This window comes from Acomys russatus, chromosome 9 (assembly GCF_903995435.1).
Source record: "Acomys russatus chromosome 9, mAcoRus1.1, whole genome shotgun sequence".
In the NCBI taxonomy this organism is placed as follows: Eukaryota; Metazoa; Chordata; class Mammalia; order Rodentia; family Muridae; genus Acomys; species Acomys russatus.
In genome coordinates this window covers 65746116-65772931 of record NC_067145.1, presented here as the reverse complement: position 1 = coordinate 65772931, position 26816 = coordinate 65746116, and the positions used below count along the sequence as shown (strand labels likewise).

Below are 26816 nucleotides of genomic sequence, written 5' to 3'. Positions count from 1 at the left end.
GGGTCCTTAGAGGCTGGCTTTTGAACTAGGACCATCAGGGTCATCCCAGCATGCTTGCTTCTGCATGCAGATGCTTGGATTACTGCAAAGCAGCATAGATGGGTATATGAGTTAACAGAAACCATTCTTTTAGAGACAGGTCTGCGTGTCACATGGACCCAGAATAAGGCCACAGTTTGGGGTCGCATCATCCGCACTGTTGAGTCATGGGTTCCACTACATTCCCTGAATCCATCACATCTTTTCCAGTGTTCATTTTTGATGGATTTGGAGCATAGGGGCATGCCATATTAAATGCTTTCAAATAATCTCTATTGCTATCATTGTCAAAATCTTTGTTTTCACCAGTAGGAACATGGGTTGTAGTCATGCCATTGTATCTGTGTGGGCTGGAATTGGAAAGCCGCATTCCTTAGATTTCTTTTGGCTTTTAAGCATGCATTATACAATAATTTAAAGGTATTTCCTAGATACTCTTTAATTTTCCTAACATCAAATACTATACGAAGGGAAAGGTGGAAAGACAGCGCAATGATTAGGATCATACATTGTTCTTGCAGAGGCCTGGAGTTTGGTTCCTAAAGTCCACTTCAGATGTCCTACAACCCCCTGTAAATCCAGCCTTGGGGGGCCCAGGCCTCCGGTCTCTGCAGGCACCTGTACTAGCATGCACACACTCACAGGTAGACAGATAAGCATATATCTAATTAAAAATAAAATTTAAAATCTCCTGGAAAAACATATCCAAATGTCAGATCATTGGAGATATCACTTGTGAGTTATGGTAACAAACACTTATTATAGTCAAGATTGTGTGGACTAAAAGACCTTTTTCCATGCAAACCTTTGTAGAACATAGAATATTTATTTCTCTCCAGAACAATACTCAAAACTGACATTTATTCCTTCTCATTGTATTCTTGATCAAGTCCTTTCCTTTCACATACTGAGAAAGAGTATTAAAGATAATTCTCAGAATATTCTAGATAATCCCAACACATTCTTTAAAGCAGGGGAGAATTTTGGGGAAAAAAACTGCTTTTATGTTTTATTTTGTAAATGTGTTCTTACTTTTCCCTTTCTAAAGTTTCAAACATTACAATGACTCTGGTGATGAATTCTGGGTTGGGCTATGAGTTCCCCGGGGTCATTAGTTATGTAAGTGTTTATTTCTCTCTATTCTCAGTGGAGGATGTGCAGGTGTCTTGTTACAGAATTCTGACTAGCTTGTATGCCCTGGGAACCAGCAAGAGCATCTACGTGGAGAGGTAAGAGCTGAGAACAGATAGCCTGGTACCACCTCAAAACCTCACTTTATACTCGTTTCTCACTTTTGAAGCAACCCAGGTTCATCTGTCCAGTTTCTCAAGAGGGACTGACAGTCTTTAAGTTAAGAAGTATTATTACAGAGCACAGTGGAGTAATGGAAAAGATGTGCAAACAATTGTTTGTCTTTTGTATAATGGCATAGCATATAAAAATTTGGGCTTACAGAGACTGATGCACCAACTAAGGACCATGCATGGACTCGACGTAGGCCCCTTACAGATATGTAGCCAACAGATAGCTTGGCCATCTGTGGGACCCTAGAAAGAGGAGGGGTGGGGGTCTCTGACATGGACTCTGTTGAGTGCTTTTCAATCACTTCCCCCTGTTGGGGTTTCCTCACCAGGTCACGGGGGAAGAAGATACATTCAGTCCTGAAGTGTCTTGATGTACTGGTGTGGTTTTGTGGTGGTGGTGGGGCGGATCTCCTTATCTGAGGAGTATGGAAGGAGGGATAGGAGAAGAGGGAGGGAGGGAGGGTGAGACCTGGGGGAGAGAAGGGTCGGTGGGGGGGGAGGGGCTATGATCAGGATGTGAGGTGAATAAAAATAAATTTAGTGGTTTATCTTTTGTGTAACAGCATAGTACATAAAGTTTAAACTTAGCGCTTGCAAGTCATAGGAGGTTGCCTGCTAGCTTTGTTACTGTGCATCAGGACAGCCAAGTGTAGACTGCACAGATTGCCTAGGAAGTACAGACCAAACCCACATCACCAAAAGCCAACATGGCAACACACAGCTTGTAATCTCAGGGCTGGGGAGGGCAGAGGCAGGAGAATCCTGGAGCTTGCTTGACAGCACAGTCTAGATGAATTGGTAGCCTCCAGGCTCAGTGAGAGACCCTGACTCAAAAAAAAAACAAAAAAACAAAACAACAACAACAACAAAAAAAACCAAACAAACAAAAAAAGAAACCTAGGTTGGAGAGTGGCTGAGGAAGTGACTCAATGTTGACTTCTGGTCTCTTGTCCTGATGTACTCACACATGCCTACACACCCTCCCACTCCACCCCTAGAGAGAGAGTACACACCCTCCCACCCCACCCTGAGAGAGAGAGAGAGAGAGAGAGAGAGAGAGAGAGAGAGAGAGAGAGAGAGAGAGAGATGGATGCAGTAAGCTGGAAACTCATTAAAACCAGCTCCATTTTCTCACATTCCAGACAGAAGTGACCCAGCACTGCAAATGCTGGTGACAGGCAAACTAAGCCCTGGTATTCGACCTATTCCTGGATTTTGGTGTCTACTTGTGATTATTTTTCCTAACCAATAATAATCCCCAAATTCAGAAGTTCTCAGCTAAATTCACTCATATATGAAATAGTTATGACTTATCACTATGTCTTTACAAAATTGGTTTGCTTTATCCTCTTGACTGTTAAATATGCATGCACTCAGCTTTCCTCTCAGTTTTATGGCTGTGGGTGAGTAGTAGGGCCCTGATTTTATTCTCAGACATTTTCTTAATTCTCCCTTGCTTGTTATTCCTGTTGTGTATGCTTTGGCACTCACGTTTTTTAATTTTATGAATTTTCTTTTCTTGCCTGTTATATGTAGGTAGTATTTTTATACACAGGGACTTTGGATTTTTTTGTTTAATGACATTTGTTAATTACTTCATACATGTTCTTTCCCCTTATTATTATAATGTCAAAAAACTTTCATCATACTTTTTTAGCAGATAAAAATTCCAAAATCAGTTTTAGTCTTATGGTGTGTTTTCCATTACTCAGATTTAGCTTTTCATGCTGCTGTTTGATTATTAAGTATAAGTTAAATGCCAGGTGCAGGGATGCAACAGTGAAAAAGCAAGATCTCCAACCGTCAGAGATCTTGACTCTGGTGGAAGAAGCCAGCACCCACATCCAAGGAAACTGATGGATATAACGGTAGACTGTGCTTGACATTTGAGTAACCATACTTAAGAATGGGTCACTTAGAACCTAACTTTTAAATCTTATAACTAATAAAAATTCACAGTCCAAAAACTCACCTGATGACATACTTTTCAAACAAAACAAAACAAAACCCTCTGTCATTAAGTGTCTAGGCACATTCTTTTCTGGGATATTTTAAACTACCTAACAAGAATATTATGTAGGGACTAGAGAGATCTCATCAGTGTACACTGTCCTTGCAGAGGACCCACATTCTGTTTCCAGTGGCCACTTTAGTTGGTTCATAGTCACCTGTTACAGGTGCTCAAGGGACCCAGTGTCCTCTTCTGGCCTCCAAGGCCACCTACATGCCGATATCTGCCACACACACGTCATTAAAATAAAAATTGAAAAAAGTTTAAAAGTAAAATAATATAATGTTTTATATTAATTTAAGTCACATTTATATATTTGTATACTTCTTTCAGGGAGTTTATAATATTCTTAAATAACTTCCCTATCAGTCTTTCTTTGGTAAACAACTTAAGATTCCAAAAAAGCCACGAATTAAGTACATTAGTAATGATAAGGAGGAAGAATGAAGAAAATACTATCAAAATTTAATCTCTGTCCCCCATCAATGAAACAGCATTTGGCTTCTTAGATAGTTTCTTCTTCTTATAAACGATAAATCAACTTCAAGTAATACTGGTAGCTTTTACCATTTTTTGTATTTATAACATGCCACAGCTATTATAAAATTATTTTTATGTGGTAAGTTTGCATAAAACACAGTCAGTATTATTCCTTCAACTTCTTACTCCTCTGTATCCACTAAGGCAGTAGCAGGAATTCTCCCTTTGTTATTTTACTTAAAAAAGAAAAAATGGAAGAAAGGAAAAGGCAGCCAGGGAGGGAAGAAAGCCTTCTGATTTGTGAGTGCAGCAGCAGAGCTTGTTATTTTCATGGTTTGTTTGTCTTGCTAATCCGATTTTAAAGCTATTCCTAATAGACAATTTATTGTTTATTCCACGGATCAAGATTTCTTCATTAAAACCATTCTTTTATTATTATTATTATTATTATTATTATTATTATTATTATTATTATTATTATTATACAAATATACAATATACAAAACTGGATTCCAGGATTGATTTTTAGTAGCAATATTGGTGTTGCTTCTGAAGGTTAAATTCGCCAATTCCGATGTAACTTCTTCAGTTATTCATCTGGAAACAATAAACCTTTTGTACTTGCAGGCAGCGGTCTGCACTCGGAGAATGCCTGGCTGCCTTTGCTGGTGCCTTCCCTATAGCCTTTTTAGAAACCCACCTGGACAAACATAATGCCTACTCCATCTACAACACCAGGTCTTCGCGGGAAAGAGCAGGTAGCACAGCTATGCTCATTCTCTTTGCTTTGTTTTTTGTTTTGTTTTGGGAAATGAAGTCATGTCTTGATGATGCATGCTGAATTTTCCTGCACTTCTGCAGCGTTTTCTGTTCTTGAGAGAGTGAGATAATGTATTCAGAAGTTTTGTTTTCTGAAAATCAGGGAGCAGTCAGCTGGAGTGAGGCAGCTCATGAGCCCGGCTTACCAGCCGAGCTCCCTTTCCTGGATTACGAGAGCTAGGGGTTGGTTGCAAGGTATGGGTGATTTCTTACCATGATTGACAGATGAGGTAGTTCATAATTTGAAGAAATCTGTGCATATGTGGGCTAAAAATCTCATAATTTTAATCATTTTTATGCTTGATCATGAACAGGCATAGATGGCAAATAGGGAGTTTTCTGCTATATAGTGGTTTTTAAATTTTTCTCTTTTGGTTTATGATCTCTGAGTGACCTTGTTCTTATGTATTATAATTTAGCATTCTTTTTTCAACGTGTGCTTCCTTTAACATTTCCGGAAGAAAATTTGTTCAGTTGCTTCTAAGTTAATGAGACATAGACAAGTAAAGCAGACAGAATAACCAGCCAACATGAAAGAGTAGTTTGATCTGCTTTCTTATTGAATAGTCTTACTGTAAGTCAGGAAGGGCTATGGTATTATCACTTATTCATTGATAGATTTGTGTCCTTCATTGTTTTTATACTTTTTAACATTTATTTTGTATCTATGATGTATTGTATGTGTGTGTGTGCGCGCGTGCGCATGTATGTGTGTATGCATGGGTATATACACATACACTCACACATATGTGACACTGTTCATGTCAATGTCAGATGATAACTTGCTTGTCCTAGTTCATGTGTTTTTAAATGTTTTCTCTATCTGACTTATCACTTAAAAAGCTTAGAACTGGAATTCAGAGAAACTTAACCAACAACTTCAGTTCACACCTGGATGTAAGGTGTGTCTCCCTAAGATCCATGTGTGGTACCCCACGCAGGACAATCTGAGTATTTGTTGGGCAGATAGCCCTCTTTTGCTAATGACTCCAAGTGAAACTGCCCTGCTGATGACTTTAGAGATTTACCTTTGAGAACTTACTAGAATTATTAACAGGAATACAAACTGAGCTGAACGAAGAGTAAGCTGACTCTTCTTCTTCTTCTAGTAGCCTCTTAGAATAGTCAAGACTGATCCTCCAGCCTAAATATGTCACAGATGCCCTCTGAGGGGACCTATTCTGTTTGATGGTTTTTTTTTCTGTTTCTTAATAATTAAACTTTATTATACAACCCAACTAGCTTACACAAGAAGGAAAAAAGGTTAAAGGGACAAAAGAGTGAACCTTCCGGTATCCGTTCCACGGGACGGGTCCTTAGGTGTCTCTCTGGCCCACGTGCTGGTCCAGCCGGTCTGCTGCTCCACACACTCTCCCTGTTTGATGTTTTTCTAAGTCTATATATTTTGGATGTTTTCTAACAGTCTCAGAATGTTCTGGTGTGCACACCTCTCCATCTGTGAGCTCGCTTCTTTGTGACATAGTTACACCATTGCTTGTTTTGTTTTCGTTTTTAGTGAATATTACCAAGTAAGGAATGTTTAGGGTCCTGAATAATTATTTAAATTGTCTATTTTTTCAGTCTTACACCATGAATAAATACAAGTATAGCCAAATGTATTGAATGTGCAATAGTAATATTTTGACATAATTTTTATAAGTAATGAAAAATAAGTTCAAATTGTTGATTTTTCTCTGTAATAATATACAGTCATCTTATTAAAGCTTTGTGAGTCATTAGCATTTGGACATGAGTCAAGAACAAAGTAGATTAATTACCTCTGTTCAGATAAGGAACTGTGCAGACAGAGTGCTTACCTGCTCAGATTTCTATACCACCTCTCTTGCATATCAAAGAAAATTTCATTATTTCCAGAGTATTTTTGTTAGATTATGACAGATAGAGGAGATATGATACAAAGATGACTAAGATTTGATTCTTTCCCTCAGGAGGTTCTGGCCTAATGTAGAGAGACAGCCTGGTAGACATGATTAATAGAATTCAGAATAAAGACTACCGGGCACCAGAAAGTAATGTTATGCTAATGTCCCTGGGAAGACAACACAGATAACTCAGGATGAGTCCTGAAGTTGGGAGGACAGAAACTCTGGTTCATTAGGGAAAGCATGACTGGACACAGCTCTCAGGAGAGGTGAGCAGGCAGGGAAACAAGGCTGGGAAGCCAAAGGAGGGACGAAAGAATGGAGACTGAAGCCAGCAGCAGAGAAGATTCACTTCCCGGCTATAGATGGGGCGTTGACGTATTGTAGAGATCCATCCTGAAAGCAGCAAGAGAGCTCAGTGTACAGCTCAGCTGGGTTGAGACCCAGAGAAGCAAAGTGACTAGACAGCACCCACTGGGAAGACTAGGCAGTGAGTGGTTCTGAGGTTTCCTGGAGGGAGCATCATCTCAGATGTGAGCCAAGGAAGCTGCTAGCCAGGACAACTGACTGGATAACACCTTCTTTGAGTAAGTATGTTGGAGAGGAAGTGAAAAGTTTAAACCCATGTGTTTCAGTGGACCCTGGGGAAAAATACAGGATAAGTCGGGAGGGGGGAGAGGGAAGATAAATACATAAAACTTGGAATGTTCGTAGCTATAACAAACAGAAGCCAGCGATAGTGGATGTAGTTGCCAAGAGGCTAAAAATGGATCCTCAAAGAAGCCAACATCTAATTCAGCGAGGAGAAAGGTGTTTGTTAAAAAGACAGTGAGTCACAGAGTCAGGAGATGGCAATAGTAAGAAAGGAGGTGAAGAAGTTCAGGAAAAGGGAAAAGCTGCCTAGCCACCAGTGAGCTGTTGGTATGAGTTCCTTGTGTGCTGGAAAGCTGAGCTGAGTTGTACATCATTGTACAGACAGTGATGCCTGGGAGCTTCTGGAGACATTTGCACATCTGTAGCTATGGCTGGCCAGGAGTTGCTAGAGAGGAGAAGGCTGGCACTAGGGACCTGAGCAAGGTTCTGTGGTCAGAAAATCATTCAGACAGACAGTAGGTAACAAGAGAAGGACCTCAAACCCCTTCCTCTAAAAAAGAGGGGATAGAGGTGAATGGAGAGACATGGAGATGGTGTGGCAATGTTGGCGAGTAAGAGAAGCAGGGGGAAGAGAGAACGGCTATTCTTGTTTCCTGTGAAGTAGGCAGAGCAGCTGTCCACTAGCCCCCGAGCATGATGGCAAGGCAGGATCTTGGGGTTAGGAAAGAACTTTGAAGTGACGGCCATGGTAAAGAAGAAGAAGAAGAAGAAGAAGAAGAAGAAGAAGAAGAAGAGGAGGAAGAAGAAGAAGAAGAAGAAGAAGAAGAAGAAGAAGAAGGTGACAGAAGTGCAGCTAGGTTTATGTTTTGAAGCCAAAAATGAAATATGGCATCTATTTGAGACAGTCAGATCTGTCACATGACCTGTTCTTACATTGAGCATAATCCAATTATATCATGATTCTTCAGCTCTCAGTTTACCAGCAAACGTGGAAGATGTGTGCCCAAATATTCCATCTCTGGAGAAGCTCATGGCTGAGATTATAGAGCTGGCAGAGTCAGGCATCCGCTACACCCAGATGCCACACATGATGGAGGTTGTACTTCCCATGCTGTGCAGCTACATGTCACGGTGGTGGGAACACGGTCCTGAGAACCACCCAGAGAGGGCCGAGATGTGCTGCACAGCCCTCAACTCAGAGCACATGAACACACTGCTGGGCAACATTCTCAAAATCATCTACAACAACCTGGGGATCGATGAAGGAGCCTGGATGAAGCGCTTGGCCGGTAAGAACTGGAAATAACACACCCTACCACTTGTTTTATTTCCAACAAAAGTTTGAAATACTGAGGGCTAGAAATTTCCCACAGTAGTCTTCAGTGGTTTCTCCTGTGCTCAAAACTATCATTGCTTAGCCCTGTTATGCTATTTAAAAAGATATGGATCAGATCAGACATTTGCTAACTGCTCTAGTCTCACTTTTGTTGCCATGATAAAATATCTTGACCAAAAGCATCTTTTGAAAGAGAGATTTTAATTTAGCTGACACTTGCAGTTACAGTATATCACTGCAAGGATATCAAGTGCAAAAGGAAATAAATGCATGCACGCTCACTTGATTTCTTTTACTCAGCTTAATTTCTCTACTCTTATATAGTTTAAGACTTCCTGCTTAGGAAACGGTGTCACCCACAGTGGGTTGGGTCTTCCACATCAATAAACTTAATTGAAGCACCCCTCCCCCAGACATGCCCACCAGCCAACCCAATGTAGACAATTCCTCATTGAGACTCTCTTCCCAGGTAATTCTAGGTTGTATTGAATTGACTACTAGAGCTACTTATTCCATAGTTAATAATTTCAAAGAGTTTTCTAAATCATTTATTTCTATATAAGATTACTTAGCAAGCCCAAGAAACTACGACTATTAATATGAATAGTGAATAGGTTTAGACAGAGACAAAAATATAATACTGGATTTTGAAACAACCTACCTTCATATTACTCTCCTGTGACAATAGGCTGAGGAACTAAAGTAAAACATGTACAGGTCAGCTTGTCACTGCAGTGTTTATATTAAAATTCTGGAAGCTGGATAAATATGGGTAAATAGTTTCTGAATATCCTCTTACTAAAATGTTACATTTTCTCCAAACACTTAGGTTTCAGCCGCATTTTGTGTCTTGGGAAATATGATCTGTGTATAGTATGAATTAATGAGTTTACCTGTTGATAAAAACATATGTAACACCAGGGTTTTAATGATCGAAGAGGTGTATGTATGTGTATATATTTCTGTATATGAACGTGTATGAATGTTATATAACTTTAAGGTAAAAATACATCTTAAAATTTGCTTGTACAAGCCTAGAATTATTACAGCATGCTAACTAGGACAGCAGAGATGTGTAGAACCCAACCCTTCAGGAGCTGAGGATGGGATGAAGAGAGGGGCCTGCAGGTCTCGCCTGATGATACTTTAGAGAGCATTTGTCTTCTTAAAAAAAACAAAGGATCTGGAAGACTCATTTCCATTTGGGGGCATTGTATGATAATATTGATTTCTGATATGATTCCAAGTCTTTTTTTTTTTTACTTTATTCTAAATCATCAATCTTTTGTTAAAAAAAAGCGCATTGAATTGAGTTCATTAATCATGTTTAAGCATCAATTATATAATTAGGGTTGTGGGTAGAGAATTTGCAGAGACATGGCCTCTGTTCTTAAGGAAGCCACAAGAGAGAAGAGGTGGGGATCTCACTCCTATTATCACACCAGCAATTCCTCCTTGTTCTAATGTGTATCTTCACAGCAGAATATTAATGTCTGTTTCTAAACAGTGTTTTCACAGCCTATCATCAACAAGGTCAAACCTCAACTCTTGAAAACTCATTTCTTACCACTGATGGAGAAGCTAAAGAAAAAGGCTGCCATGGTAGTATCTGAGGAAGACCACCTGAAAGCTGAGGCCAGAGGGGACATGTCTGAGGCCGAGCTGCTCATTCTAGATGAGTTCACCACTCTGGCCAGGGATCTCTATGCCTTCTACCCACTCTTGATCCGATTTGTGGACTATAACAGGTAAAAAATGTGCAAAAGTGGCTCATTCCCCAGAGTCCTTCAGGGTTTCTTCGGCTCATCTGGTCATAAAGATCACCTAGACCACTGACTCCTGAGCCATGAGTGTGTTCATGGTTATAATATGACAAGATATTATGCATGCATAATGATGTATACATAGATAATAATGCATACATTAATTCTCATAGGGCATCTTCAGCTTACCACTGGATACTGTTTGCTGAAACCTTCTATGTATTGAAAGTAGCATATCTATTGTTATATTATTTCTGTTTCTACAGCAGAGACTGGAGCTGTAGATGAACATGTTTTCATATTATGTAGAAAGAAAATGCTTTAAAATTGTTATAGTATATACAAATAATATGTATACATATACAAAACATCATACATAAGTGTGGATATGGATTATAAAGTAATAATTTATCAAAATAAATCTAAACTTTCTACTTTTAATTTCTTTCTCTTTCAAAGCAGTTGGACAGTTATAATGTTTACAGGTTTTTAAATGTTACAGTGTTACCATGAAACCATTATAAATTCTCTGGTCAGCAAACATGGCTTTGGCAGGTTGGGTGTAGTAGCATACAGTTTTAATCCTATCACCCAGGACAGTCAGAAATAGGCAAATATCTGTGAGTTCAAGGCCATCCTGGTCTATATAGCAAATTCTAGGGTAGCCAGGGACCCTGGAGAGAGAGAGAAAGAAAGAGAGTGAGAGGGAGATTGATTTGGGGGGGGAGGGTAAGGGGGAAGGCTTGTTTTTCTTAGTTAACTTTAATTGAGAACCTGTTTATTATGTGTTTCAGGGCAAAGTGGCTGAAGGAGCCCAACCCGGAAGCAGAGGAGCTATTTCGCATGGTGGCTGAAGTCTTCATCTACTGGTCCAAATCCCATGTAAGTATGAGAATGCTGGCCAGAAATATCTATGGTTTTATGTGTGATGAGGGCTTTGAAAAGGTAGACCAGTTGTCTGGTCCCTGCAGTCAGTGTCTGAATGGCATTTCCTGAGTTTGTCTCTTAGAATTCACTTGATAGCTTAGGACAGAAGGAAGGTGCCTCTGGGGACTTCTAGGAAATAGAGCCTTATTTAAGCTCTGTAATTTGTCTTTTAAAGGTAACAACCTTTTGATAGTGTTGTATAAATATTAATGATTGTTTGTATCCCCCCTCTTTTCAATAGTGTGTCATATAACCCAGGCTGGTAGTAAGTGGCCGCTTCACCTCCACATGCTGTGACTCTTTAGGGCCTGCTTGGTTTAAAATCACTTTTTAAACATGTACATTTGCATATTTTCACTGTTGTCTGATAGTCTGTGACATCCTAGGAAACTGCTTTAGGCTGTTTCTGCTCTTCTAAGTAAATTAAATGAGGCGTTTTGTTTGTTCGTTTGGTGGCTTGGGCATGCTAGCCCAAAGATATACCCTGGTTTGGATCGCAGCCCTTGATATTCTGAGCCAGGACCTCATTCTATAGCTTAAGCTAGCCTGACCTTAAGCTTGTAATTCTCTTGCTTCTGTGAGACCATTGGCATGTGCCACCATGCCTGATGAATGATTCCTTATTATGTGCAGCACACTTTAAAGGATACATTAGCTTATTGAGGTATCTTTGGGGGGAAATGTATATTCTAGAATAAATCAACCCATCTTTACTCACCAAAACCAGAGATGGATTAACAGTCTTTTACTTTTCCCTCTGTTCCATAGGTAACCCAATTTTTACTTGCCAAGGGAACAAATGGGAGGGATCCAGGGCTGGATGCTTTAAGATGTTGAAAACTGTTGGAAAGTTGGCATATGCATTCTACTCACCAGGCACTTAAACACCAATGAAGCATCTTTTAACTTTTCTTAAATAATAGTTTAGGATGAGGATTCTTTAATATAACCAGAAGGCTCATTTTATGGTACTTTCAATAGTAGGGGTAGTGATATATATTTCAGAATCAAACCTATTTATACATATCAATATTGTCTCCAGATACTTAAAATGAATTGATTTTACCATTCTGTTTCTAAATTAAAAGCACATAAAATAATGTCATGGCACTTTTATAATTAGACGAAATACCTATCAGAATAGAAAGTAGAAAGTTACATCAGAGTTGTGTGTGCTCTAGAAAGGCTGTTTATCCCAGGAGATAGCATATGCCACTCCCAAGCTAAACTGGAGATGGCGTGTTCATACTGTCATTTAGCAACTTGTGATTTCATGACTTAAACTTTCTAAACTTGGTTTTCTGTCTTTCAAAATAGCCATTGAAGGTGGGCCTGACAGCATGGGTCTGTCATGCCAGTTCCCCAGAAAGTGATAGAAGGGGGCTTATAAGGTCATGGACTGCTTGAGATGCAGAGTGAGTTCAAGGCCAATCTGGACAATTTAATGAGAACTTATCTTCAAATAAGAAGTAAGAAGAGGGGCTAGGCATATACTCAGTGGCAGAACACATGCCTTGTATGGGAAAAGCCCTAAGTTTCATCCCCAGCATTGGAAAAACTCAGTCATACTCACTTTATTTCATGAAACAGTTGTCCCTAACCTAGCCATCTTGGCATAAGTCAGACACCAAAGCATCATCTGCCCTTGAAGACACAAAGGACTGCTCCATAACTCTGACTATGTTGCTTTCTCCAGTAGTTTTAACTGAAATTTCCTTTGCAACCTCTTAGAATTTCAAGAGAGAAGAGCAGAATTTTGTGGTGCAGAATGAAATCAACAACATGTCCTTCCTCATCACTGACACAAAGTCCAAGATGTCCAAGGTATCAAATCTTCTCATCTGTTTCAATGTTCCCTTATGGGCTGATGGCTTATATAGGGTTATTTTTGGTGAAAACTTTCCTAATAGAAATTGGGTTGATTTGAAAATATTGCTCACTGATGTAAAGACATTTGTGCTTTTTGGATAGTTTCTAGGAACAGTTTGAATCAAATGTGATAAAGTACTGAGACATAAAAATAACCTATGAAGGGTAACATTCTTATAGAGAACCTGTAACAAAACTTACTAAAAATACTTTCTTACAAGTTGGAACATATAAAATATACATACAACCTACACAATAAACATATATCTTTGGAATACAAATATTCTTGTTTCTAATATTCAGAAAATTATATATTTGATGGAATACAACTATATATTGAATAATATACTGCAATATTATGACTTAGTATACCTTTATAATGAATCAGTTGTTGCTGCTGGAGATACAGCTCAGTGGTTAAGTGTACTGGCTGCTCTTGTGGGGGACCCAAGTTCAATTCTCAGCATCCCATGGTGGCTCACAACTATCTGTAACTCCAGTTTTTCATGATCTGATGCCTTCTTCTTGCCTCTGTAGGTACCAAAACGCGCATGCATAGATATACATGCAGGCAAAAACTCTATACACATAAAAAAAAAATAAATCTTTAAAAAAAATGAATCAACTGCTGCATCACTTCTCACTTTGCTATGAAGTCTTTCAGTACCAGACTATAACTCAGTCCACCTTCATTTTCTTGTTTTGTTTTGTTTCTTTGTTGTTTGTTTTTGACATAGTGCTCCAGTGTGCACTATCCTAGAACTCACTATGTAGACCATGTTGGCTTCAAGCTCACAAAGATCCATCTACCTTTGCCTCTCAAGTGCTGGGATTAAAGGCATAGGCTATTTCACCTTCTTTTAAGTAATAACAATCACTTGCATGCTGAACTCCCTGTTGTTTCATGTCTCAGTTCCCTATGATATGCTACAGAACTGTTTCAGGTTGGAATTATTGCTATCAATAGCCGGCTGCTGTGGTACATGCCTTTAATTCTAGCACTTGGAAGGCAGAGGCAGGCAGGTCTCTGTGAATTCAGGGCCAGCCAAAGTCTAGGACATCCAGGGGTACACAGTGAGATCCTGTATCAACACACACACGAAATAAATAAAGAAAGAAAGAAAGAAAGAAAGAAAGAAAGAAAGAAAGAAAGAAAAAGAAAATGAAAGAAAGACACCCAATGTACTTTAAGCAGATATGGGGCAATTATTTTCTTAGGTTAGAACTTTCTCTCTTTATTAGAAGACTACTCTCTGCCCATCAGAACTCAGTGTAGATTTGAGGTACCCTGTGGACCAGCATAGTCCTTAAAAGAGTCACAAGATGCTGCAGTTTTACACCAATGCTCCTTAATATGTCTGCATCACTAAGACTGGCATACAACTTGATTCCTCAGGAGATAGACTAAATTTATAACAAAAGAGGAAAATACACTTTGCAAAAGTTATGTATAAACTATATAGATAATTTATAAACAATCCAGATAATGTGTACATATCTTTAAAAAAATTCTGTACATGCATGCATATTGTAAGGTATCTATCTAAACAAAAATAAGCTTTCTGTACTTAAATTTCTTTAAGAATTGAGATTTAGAAAGCATATTATATATGAAATTAACATATGGAATTCCTTCATAATATGATGTGTCTTTCTGTCTAACAATTATATGGGAATAAAATATCATTAGTTAAATGATAAAGACATAGGAAGAATAAAAACTAAAAGAAAAAAAAAACACACCGAGAAGAAAAGATAACATTTCAGAATGGTTAGGATTCCTGAAAATAGGGACCAGGATAAATCACGGAAGGTGGAACCATGATTATGTCAAATATTAGGAAGCTCTGAATGAAAGCAGTGTGGCTGGGCATCCCAGTGTTCGTGTTCGTTCCACAGGCGGCCGTTTCTGATCAAGAAAGGAAGAAGATGAAACGCAAAGGGGACCGCTACTCTATGCAGACGTCCCTGATCGTGGCAGCTCTGAAGCGGTTGCTGCCTATTGGGCTGAACATCTGTGCCCCTGGGGACCAAGAGCTCATTGCTCTGGCCAAAAATCGATTTAGCTTGGTGAGTGTCCTGGTCACCCATGGGTGGTAGTCATCAGACCTCCAGACTTTGGCATTGCATCCTTTGAATAACTCTGTCTATATTTCATTTACAGTTACATATTTTTTTTAGTAAATAGTTTTTATGCAGTCCCTAGGACTCAAAGCAATGACTGCTTATTATTTTTAGGGCATTTTTTTTATCCTGAGTGATGGTAATCACCTCCAAGGCATATTCTGGAGGCAAACATGTGAATATTATGCCACAGGGGGTAAAATGGATTGCATAGAAGCTCCTTCATAAAATCTATATGAGAACTATGGACAGATTTTTGTGAGGTGATTTTTCAACATTAGAAGCAAAATGCATTATGCCAGTGGTGGCTTAGGTGAGGTGTCAACTTTCAGGAGCTCTGGTCCTTTTTAGGCACTGGGATTTAATTTTGCTAGAGTTGTTTTCTTGATTTTATTTTGCATAATTACAGATGACTCTGTAAGCTTTCAGTGATGTGCCTTGGGATTGATAGTCTGTATTTATGCAAAGCAGAAAATACATTCTGCCTGTCCTCTTTCTCAGAGACTAACAGCAAAGCATTTATGTGGGTCTTGTTTTGTGCCCTAGGATGAGAGAATGGAGGGAGTCCTAGGCAGAGTTTTGTGATATATGATTTTCACTTATACACTTCTTGTTCCAGCTCTGCTATGGAGTATGTTGTGACATGCAAACGTCTCATTATGGAGATGTGAAAGCCATGGATTTACTTCCATGTGGCTTCAGCCTTCTCTCTTCTTATGAATTAGATACTCACTCTGCTGACCCTTGACACCCCTACTAAGCAATTAAAGTAGATGGCAACTGTGTTTAAAGTAGTTTCAGTGTAGAGAATATTTCCTGATGGGTAGAGATGCAGCTCAGCAGTTAAGAGAATGTTCTGCCCTTGGAAAAGACTGAGTTTGGCTCCCAGAAAACTTACTGTGGCAACTCACAATCACCTGCAACTCCTCCAGGGTATCTGGCACCTTCTTCTGGCCTCTATGGGCAACTGCATGCATGTGAACACGTGCACCATGCACACACACACACACAAACACACACACACACACACACACACGGGGGTGAGGATTAAAAAGATCTGAGAATGCTTTAAATTTGCAGCATGCAGTTTGATAAAAATGCCTGTCAGACATAAACTATGTCTGACATACACTATGTGATGGCGTTTTGATTTATTCTTTGACTGTGGCAGTTGATGCACTTATTATGAGACTTCTTTTAGGTAACATGTATTTCTTGACAGAAAGACACTGAGGAGGAAGTACGGGATGTAATCCGCAGCAACATACACTTACAAGGCAAGGTAAGCCAGCTTTTATTCCAAATCATGTTTAATGTTTTCAGAATAATATTACAAATAGTCTCACACTTTCAAATAAGATTATTTTAATGGGCCATTATTATACTTGCAAAGATTTTTGCATTAACAACCCTAATGGTAATAAATGGTGTATTCTTGAACGTAGAGGATCATAAATTATAAAATTAAGAAACAATATGCCATAGGTTGAATAAATTCTGCATATATACTTTTTAAAACTATTTTTCATGGTTTGCGGGACCTGAAAACAGATATCTATAACAAGTTGAAATTTTCCTTTAGTGTTCAAGCAAAACTGTCTATTTAGGAACTATTCTTACATAGGAGGTACTGAGAATTGCTGCAGTAGGAATAAGTGAGTTAATTAAAGGAGAGAAAAATCCATTTGAAGACAAATGTAATGAGAAACTATGTTTTCCAGGGGTAAAGGAAGTGCTAAAACTGTTTGCTTATTTGTTTGTTTGTTTGTTTGTTTGTAATACAATATGCATTTACTCTTACTTGAACATTTTTTACTACCAGTAAATAGATCGCTCATTTACATATAAGATGTATTGTGTGAGAAATCTTTTTTTGCTGAGCATGATGAGCAGTGCATGCCTGTAATCCCAACACTGAGAAGTCTGAGGTGGGAAGATTGTAAGTTTGTGGCTAACCTGAAGTACATAGCAGGGCCGTGTCTCCAAAAGCAAAAACCTACCATAAAAAGAGATCTAACCATTTTGTGACCCCACCTTTAGGTTTCTACTGTAGTCCGTGACCTTTCTGAGGATTCTGTCTAATTTATAAAAATGAGATGAAGATATAACAATATTTTTAAAAATCACTAAGTAGTACTTTAGTGTATTAAAATACTCCTTCCCACAGACCTGCATTTCTAGGAGATTTAGTAGAGGTAAAACACACTTCTATATTCCCAGCGCACTCAGTAAGGACAGGGAAGAGTGGAGAGAGACAGGTTTCCTCTCTGTAGCTCAGAACAGGCTCCTCTGCCACTGACAAGGAAAACTTACACTGACCACTCTTTTCCTGTAGCCAGGACTGGAAAAAGCAGCTTCTATCCCGAAATTGCAGAGGGTTGTAAAAAGAAGCTTTTTGATCTGTAGTTAGGTACCTTTGAGAAAATCTCCAGTAGGCTAAAGTATGCCTGTTGATGGCTAAGCCTTGAGTTTGTTAACTTATTTGTGAATACAGAGGGAAATAAGAAATAAAAGAGAGATAGAAAATAGACTACCGCGCGCGCGCGCGCACACACACACACACACACACACACACACACACACACACACACAAGCCTTCGAGAAGAACAGGTGGATGAAGTTAAAAACTTCAACCCTGATTATTGTCTGATTAACAGTTTTTATACTTCTGAGACAAAGAGTTTAACATCAGAAAAAGAATTGCCTCAGAGTCAAAAAGGCAATTAATCACAAAACAGATGAATTTGAAAATATAACAGGTTATGTGGTTTTTCACTAAAACTAAATATTTCTTATCTATGTATCTATTACATAAGTTCATAGTGAGTTCATAATGACAAAGGTTGACAAGGCCTAAAGGTTAATGGGATCCAAGAGGTAACAAGTTATATGCATTTTCAATTACAACTGACCTGGCTACACATTTTCTAGCTATCTCTTATTTTATAGCAAGTTCAGGACAATAATTTTATCTGTCTTTCATTCCAAGATACAAGGCAAATTTAGAAGTCAGTATTTCATGCCAAAGCTGACAAGGCATAAAAAATTACAATGAAACAGTTGTATTTTTTGACACTAAGGTTTGTACTTAACTTAGATATTTCTTGGTAGCCCCATTATATTCTGGGTTCATGGGAAGTTTAAACCAACTTGTCTATAGTTATGGCATGGGCCAGGATGCATGGTACTGTCTCTAGAGTGAATGTTTAGCTGAAGCCACAAGTCTGTTTCAAGCTTGTCTCCCAGGAGGCATCTAGAGGTCCCCAAAAGCATTTATTGCATCCATAAACTTTCTATCATCTGTTTAGCTTTTACTTCCAAAATAGTTTGAATCGAGTCATAAAATCCATAAAGCTATTATTGGGAATAATTACATCAGCAGTGACTCTTCATAAAGATCCCATAGGAGGTTTACTATCAGAGTGGGTAAATACCCAGAAAGTGATGGTTCACACCGTGCTAGATTTTTGAGAGATACAGCACCACAGAAAAAAAGTGGTGTCAGAGGTTGGAAAAAATTCTGGGGGTGCATCATGGTACAGACCTTGCAAAACACCAGATTACCTTCCAGAAAACCCACATGACTGCTGAACTCCTTTAACAGAATGGCTTTTGGCAAACAGGCTCTGAAGAAAGAGGGCTTGTTACCTCATCTAATGTGAGAACTACCTGTGTAGGGCCTGTCCCCACCTCTCTCCACTCTAGGAGCCACTCTTCTTAAAGTCTGGATGGATACATGGGTACATGGGTCCAGCTGTAAAGCAACCTCACCTTAGCCTCATGTTCGCACTCCACGGGAACCCTAGATAGAGGCAGAGGCCTTGAGGGAGCCATTGTATGAGAGAGAACATAAAGATTAGGGACTGGAGAGATGGCTCAGAGGTTAAGAGCACTGGCTGCTCTTCTGAAAGTCTTGAGTTCAATTCCCAACACCCACATGCTGGCTCACAGCCATCTATAATAAGACCTGGTGCCCTATCTTGGCATGTAGGCATACATGCAGGCAGAACACCAGATACATGTCCCAACCCGTGGGTTCAGTTATTCGTGGAGTGGTGAGGAGGGTCGCGACCTGTGAATAAAGAATTGGGCGAGAACAGAGACATGGGCCCAGGAAAACGTTGCTTATCGAGGGCCATTTATTTTAAGGGGGTATCCAAATTCAAAGTGAGCTTCTGAAAGGGCGGGGGGGTAGGAAGGAATGCAGTGGAAAGTTACAAAATCTTCTGGGCCAGGCCCAAGGACAGCAGGTGTGGAGTGGGGCGATTATTCAGAAGTCGCGATACACCGAATGTTCTCTTTCTCAAGGTCAGGCTGGATCTTTGTGGTTGCCAGGCAGAATAATTATCTCAAGTATGCAGACAGCTGTGGCTTTCAGCCAGCAGGGCCTCTCAGCCACTGGGGCAGGTCAGGCAAGGTCCTATGGCTCCTGACAGATACACAGTAAATAAATAAATATTTTTTTAAAACCCTGATCATTGAATATAGACAAAAATAAAACACATACTCCTTTGATAAAGATAAATGACAGAGGAAAGAAAGTATTTTATTTTGAGCAAAGGACAGTTTTTTAAGACATCATTTCACGTATGAGGTTTTGTCCCTGAGTTTATCTTCACTTCAGATTTATTTCTGTCATTTGGAGCTATGCCTTCTTAGGACTTTAGAAGTTTTCAATGATCTCTGTTCATTTCTGTTTCATAACATGTTTTCAGTGGAAATTGTAAAGTAGAGGAGAAGAAAACGGATATTGTTTTGTCTATTTTGAAAGGCATGGCTCCTACATTTTATTTCTTTAAAATGAAGGGTTTTCTCCCACCAAAATGTTTATATCTGCTCAGATTTATGATTTTTTAATAGTCTTTCTTAAAAACATGAAGAAAAAATATTTTAAAATAGATCTTTGAGGCTGGAGTGCTGTCTCCACCATTAAGAACCGTTATGGTTCTTTCATAGGAAGTTGGTCCCCAGCACTCACACCAGGTAGCTACAGGGGATCTAACGCCCTCTTCTGGCCTGCATGGGCACATGCACTCATGCGTGCATATCCACATACAGACACACATTTCAAGAAATAAAATATTAAAAATTAAACACAAATATTTTATTTTGAATTTTTGTTCTTGAAATATAATAATATTACCAAATAAAATGATATTTCTTTTTGTTGAGCAAAAAGAATATATACCGCGTTGGTTCATATTATGTAAGAGTCTTCATTACAATGAGAATTTGTTGTGTCTAAACTCCTTAAGTGTAGAGTTAATTGTGGGCCTATTTCATTATTTATAAAAATGCACACATAAGTCTTTCAACAGTTAGTGTGTGAGTAGGGCGGAGACCGAGGAAAGTTACCTTTATCTTACCTTTTCCTTCATCTGTTTCCACTTCGACCTCAAACTCTAATCGCATCTTCAGAAAGGAATAGGCCTCCAAGAGGCAACAACCAAACACAACACTTTAAGACATGGCAGTGGGTGAGGTTGTGCACCCCTTTAATCCCAGCACTCAGGAGTCAGAGGCATAGGCAGGCAGATCTTTGTGAGTTTGAGGCCAACCTGGTCTACAAAAGCGAGTCCAGGATAGCCTGGACTACACAGATAAGCCCTATCAGAGAAAACCAAAAAACCCACAAGAAACAAAAACAACAAAACAAAACAAAAAAGACAAGGCAAAACCCTCACATCAAAGCTGGACAAGGCAACCCAGCAGGGGTAAAGAGTCTCAAAAGCAGGCAAACAAGTCACAGACACACCTGCTGTCACAGTTAGGAGTTCCACAAAAACACCAAACTAACAGCCATACCATATACACAGAAGATCTGGTACAAACCCATGCAGATCCTGTGTGTGTTGCTTCAGGCTTTGTGAGCCCGTATGCCCCTGCTTAGTTAATTCAATGGGCCGTGTTCTCCTGGTGCCCTTCATCCCCTCTGACTCTTACAATCTTACTGTCCCATCTTCTGGGCTCTGGGCTCTGAGGGGCAGGACCTGATGGAGACCTCCAATTTAGACTTTCTCTCCATATAATGTCTGGCTGTGGGTCTCTGCATCCACTCCCACCTGCAGCTAAAGGAAGCCTCTCTGATGGTGACTGGACCAGACTCTGAGCTATGAGTAGAGCAGAATATCATTAGAAATAATTTCATTACTTTTTTTAGACCAGTTGTGTTTGGTTCTACCTTAGGTTTCTGAACTACCCAGTCTTCAGTTCCTGGGTTGTTGCATTATTGATCTTAGCCATTTTGATGGGTATAAGATGGAATTTTCAAATAGTTCTGATTTTTATTTACCTGATGGCTAAGGATATTAGGCATTTATTTAAGTGTTTCTTAGCCGTTTGATATTTCTCCATTGAAAATTCTCTGTTTAGGTTTGTACCCCATTTTTAATTGGATTATTTGGATTGTTGATATCTAGTTTGTTGAGATATACATAAGTTGTGTGTGTGTGTGTGTGTGTGTGTGTGTGTGTGTGTGTGTGTGTGTGTTTAGTCCTTTATCAAATGTAGAGGTGGTAAAATACTTTCCCCATTCCATAGGATGCTACTTTGTCTTGTAACCATGTCCTTTGCCTTACAGAAGCCCTTCAGCTTCATGAGGTCTCATTTATGGATTATTGATCTTAGTGCATGCACTATTGGTGTTCTGTTTAGGAAGTTGTCTCTCATGCCAATGTGTTCAAGGCTATGCCCCAATTTCTATTCTACCAGGTTCAGTGTGTCTGGTCTTATGTTGAGGTCTTTGATCACTTGGACTTGAATTTCGTGTAAGGTGATAAGTATGGATCTTTTTAAATTCTTCTACATGTATCTATCCAGTTTGAATAGCACCATTTGTTGAAAATGCTTTTTTTTTTTTTATTCCAGTGTGTATTTCTGGCTTCTTTATATATAAAAAAATCAGATGTCCATAGGTGTATGGATTTATGTCTGGTCTTAAATTTGATTCCACTGATCAACATGTCTGTTTTTATGATAATCCCATGCAGTTTTTATTACTGTATTTCTGTAGCACAAGTTGAAATCAGGGATGGTGATACCACAGCAGTTCTTTTCTTGTTCAGGATTGTTTTAGCTATCTTGTTTGTTTTATTTTTCCATATGAAGTTGAGAATTGTCCTTTCAAGGTCTGTAAAGAATTGTTTTGCAATTTTGATGAAGATTTCATTGAATCTGTAGGATGGACAATTTTACCATGTAGTCCAATTGATCCATGCACAATTTGAGATCTTTCTATCTTCTCATATCTTCATTTTTTTCTTCAAAGACTTGAAGTTTTTATCATACAAGTCTTTCACTTGATTAGCTAGAGTTACCCCAAGATAGTTTATACTTTATATTATTTGTATTATTTAAGGCTATTGTGAAGGGTTTTTTCTCAGTCTATTTGTTATTTGTATATAAGAAAACTACTGGTGTTTTCTTGTTGTTTGTTTTTCAGTTAATCTTGTATCCACCTCACTTTTTTGAAGGTCTTTATCAGCTGTAGGAGTTACCTGGTGGAAAATTTAAGGATCACTTATATATGTTAATACATAATCTGAAAATAAAGACTGCTTGGCTTCTTTGACTTTTTTCTTTCCACTTTGTATCCCTTTGATCTCCTTCTACAATATTGAAGTATGGACATGGGGAGAGGGGGCAGCCTTGTCTCATTCCTGATTTCAGTGGAATTGCTTTGAGACTCTTTCCATTTAATTTGATGTTGGCTATAGGCTTGCTATAAACTGCCTTTATTATATTTAGGTATGTTCCTTGTATTCAGGGGTACTGGATTTTGTCAAAGGTTTTTTCTGCATCTAAGCAGATGATAATGTGTTTTTCTTTTCTTTCAGTTTGTTTATATGATGAATTATGTTTACTGATTTTCATATATTGAATCATCCCTGCCTCTCTGGGATGAAGCTTACTTGATCATGGAGGATGATCTCCTTGATGTGTTCTTGGATTCTATTTGCAAATATGTTATTATTTTTGAATCTGTGTTCATAAGGGGAAATTAGTTTGTAATTCTCTTTCCCTATTGAGTCATTATGTGGTTTGGGTATCAGGGACTCCTGTAGCCTCATAAAATAAATTGGGCAGTGTTGCTTCTGTTTCTATTTTCTTGATTAAAAATTTAAACACATTTTTAAATTGAATCTTTGGGATTCAGTTTCACAGCATTTACTCCAATACCACTCATCTTCCAGTCTTTCCATATCCACCTTCCACTCTTATAGCCTTCCCCCAAAAGTAAATGAAAAATGAAAATTAGAAAGGAAAGAAAAATAATTAGAAATAGGAAAAAGAAGAAGGAGGAGGAGGAGGAGGAGGAGGAGGAGGAGGAGGAGGAGAAGAAGAAGAAGAAGAAGAAGAAGAAGAAGAAGAAGAAGAAGAAGAAGAAGAAGAAGAAGAAGAAGAAGAAGAAGAAGAAACAACAACAACAACACACTTTTTGTCAACCCTCTGGGCAATGAGCTGCTCCTCAGTCTACAGCACCCTTCTATGTACATGCCATTCAGCTCCTCTGATTTTCCCAGGTCTCCATGCATTGTAGGGCCATTGGAAGTTGCAGTGTATTGAGCAGTATGCTTTTTGTCCAGTTAGCTTCACTTGCTAGTGTTCATTGCAGCGAGTTCTTAGTCTGAAGTCTCTGACTTCAGCTACAGCATCAATTCTGGACCATCATAGAGACTTTCAGATATCCTGCTGTTGCCCTGAGTCCTGGGGATCTTGTGGCTATGGTTCCACAGGACTGACCCCTTCACACACTCCAGCAGCTCACAGAAGGTGACGATGTTGGAGTCGGCCCACTCAAAGACCTGGGTCAGGGCCTGGGTAGTTGTTGAGTTGGTCAGCCTACCAACTCTCCCTGGAGATGGCCATTCCCACTTCCGTATCTCTCTGAGTTTCTGTCTCAGGAAAAAATCCCAGAATCTTGTTGACATTCCTGTCAAAAACTCAATCCCGGGAGGTTTCAGAGCATCCTGGCTGAAGTTTCCTGGCCCTGTGCTGCTGGTGACTTTCTCAAGCCACCCCAAGGTAGCTCCCATGACTGCAAGGTGTTTTCAGATCCCTACATGCTAAGGCTGGTGTCATCCAGCCCTGATTAGCCACCGCATATTTCCCCCCTAATTACATCTTAATACTCCAGGGAAATATTCCCAATCTCGTGTTTCCTTATATGCCTTCCCGGTGGGCCTGATTAAGATGATAAACAGTTCCTATCTTCTCTGATACATGATAACTTCATGAATATATAAGGTTTTATTTTTGATCTCTGCATAGCATTTGCTTGCTGTTTTTTTCTTTCTTTGTTTGTTTCTTTGTTTTGTGACACATTTAAGATGTGCACCATAAAATGTAGTTATACCTTAACACACAGTCAGTTAAAACTAATCTTTCCATTTCCTCACACAGTTGCCTATTTGTGTGTTTGTATGTAGGTTTGAAATCTCCTCAGCAAGTTGTGGTAACATAGTACCATCATATGGAAGGCAGTCCAGTGGCTCTCTAGGCTTCCCCTATGTAGCTGTAGTTCTGTGTGTGGTTCAGTAGCCGCTTGTGTTTGCTTAGTGGCCACCCTGCTGGATGCCTTCTCTCTTCAGTTGCCATCTTGTGTTTCCTTTCCCACAGTTGGAAGATCCTGCAATCAGGTGGCAAATGGCTCTATATAAAGACTTGCCAAACAGGACGGAAGACACCTCAGACCCAGAGAGGACAGTGGAACGCGTCCTGGATATAGCAAATGTACTTTTCCACCTTGAGCAGGTCAGATTTTAGTTGTACTTCAATCACAATTGCCTTAACTACATAAAATACTTTAAAATGTACATTGATTTTTTTTAACTGTGGCCCCTCCGCAAGCCCCATATATGTTTAGAATACTTATTACAATAAGCATATAATTTGTTATTTTCAAGATTATAGTTTTTGGAGATGTTTGTAGACACTATGTTTAGCAGATCAAGGCCTTCATTTTATTATATTTTTCAAAATCTTATACAAGTCTATAGGTTACTAGTAGTATAGACTTTATTATAAATATTTCTAACAAACTATCTCAGAGTTATACCTGATTTCAAACATATTATTTTATATCATTTTTAATAATTCATATGATATGTGTCAGATATTTTGTCCTTTACTTGATTAATATCTGAGGCGTTTTCTCTTTGACCTGCTTAATCTGTGGTTTTATGAGAGATTTTTGAGCAACTTCCCTCTGACATAAATAGCAAATTACATTGATGGAAGAGTAATATATTAACAGTGAAATCCTAAATGAGAAAAATGTTTTTGTGTCACGTTTTTCAATCATCTCCTCTTTTACCTACTAAGTTCTTAGGTGTTTTATTTTCTATTTTGTCTCCTTAGTTCAAGAATTTTCCAAGCAGTAATTCTTGAGCTACTCTTAGTTAGAAGGTTATATTGTATATATTTATATCACATTAAAAGCATTCCTTGATGAAATATATGTATCCATAGACATACCTGAACTTACATGTATAAAGTTTAGATGCACTAAATGAAAGTTATGCTATTTTCAAAGAAACATGTTCTCCTTTTAACATGACATCTAGTCAGCAAGCTAACACTAGAGGCCCAGAGAGATGACTCAGTAAGTAAAGGGCTTGCTGTGCAAGGTTAAGGACCTGAGTTCAGATTCCCAGTACCTATGTAAAGGATGAATATGGTGTTGCATATCTGTGACTCTAAAACTGGAGTGGGAGGGCAGAGACAGAGATGTCCTGGGGACTTGCTGTTTAGGCAGCCTGCCTCCGTTCACTGACCTACAAGTTCAGTGAGAGATCCTGCCTCAAATACTAATGTGGAGAGTGTTAACAACACCTCACACTGATTTTTTCCCTCGGCTCAGAAACATATCAATGTAAACATCCACCCATACATACATATTCAACATACCCATGAAATAAATATTTAAAATAAGAAAACAAGATTACACCATGGTGAGAGGCAAGGGTAGTGTGCCAGTGGGTCTGTGACAGTACATGTGACATGCTCTATTAATACTGAAATTGAAATAATAGAATGCCCTGTGTCATTCCAGGCACCTTTCTATGTGTCTGATATAAAGAATACATTTTGATTTTTCTATTCCCCTCAAGCCAATTTGCATATATAATCATAACATTAATCAACATGTTGCTTTGATTTATACTAGATATTGTTTGAACATCTAATTCTGCCTTGGCTGGTTAAATAGCATATGAAGATGGTTCAGCGTAGCCTCTCCCACCACTTAAATTTTTCCTTTCATAATTCTCTGCCAAATTTTGTGGTTACATGCCTGTTGGATCCTTCTCTGTCCAGTTGACAACAATATCTCAAGTGCTCACAAGCTTCATCTATGCTAGTGGGTTGTCATCATATTCGGTGGAATGTCATGTATTTATCAAAACTGCTGCCTTTAAAGTCCGAGACCTTAAAGTGAGATTTTATATTGGGATACATTGTATCTCACTGGACAACTTGGCTCTTGATTCTGTTTTAACCTGCACTGTATTTTGTAAGAGCTTATTCTACCTAATGCACCCATCAAGAAGACAACTGAAGTGAGCATCTACTAGTTAGTTACATTGATCTTACGGAGGACAGAGGGTCAGAGAAGTAAGTGCTTGTCAGTTAGAAAGATTGCCCTGTTAAAATGTCTGTAATGGCTCA

At 38.8% G+C, this 26816-nt stretch overlaps 1 protein-coding gene across 1 annotated transcript in view; it reads left to right on the top strand.

Moving 5' to 3' along the window:
- The window catches only part of Ryr2 (ryanodine receptor 2), a 561576-nt gene that overhangs the window by 443649 nt on the left and 91111 nt on the right, over positions 1-26816 (top strand). Inside the window, 9 exon segments of the mRNA XM_051151477.1 lie at positions 1187-1268; positions 4462-4592; positions 8099-8419; positions 9974-10214; positions 11024-11111; positions 12888-12980; positions 14925-15095; positions 16372-16431; positions 24768-24902. Of these exon segments, the coding sequence (XP_051007434.1) occupies positions 1187-1268; positions 4462-4592; positions 8099-8419; positions 9974-10214; positions 11024-11111; positions 12888-12980; positions 14925-15095; positions 16372-16431; positions 24768-24902 (1322 nt within the window).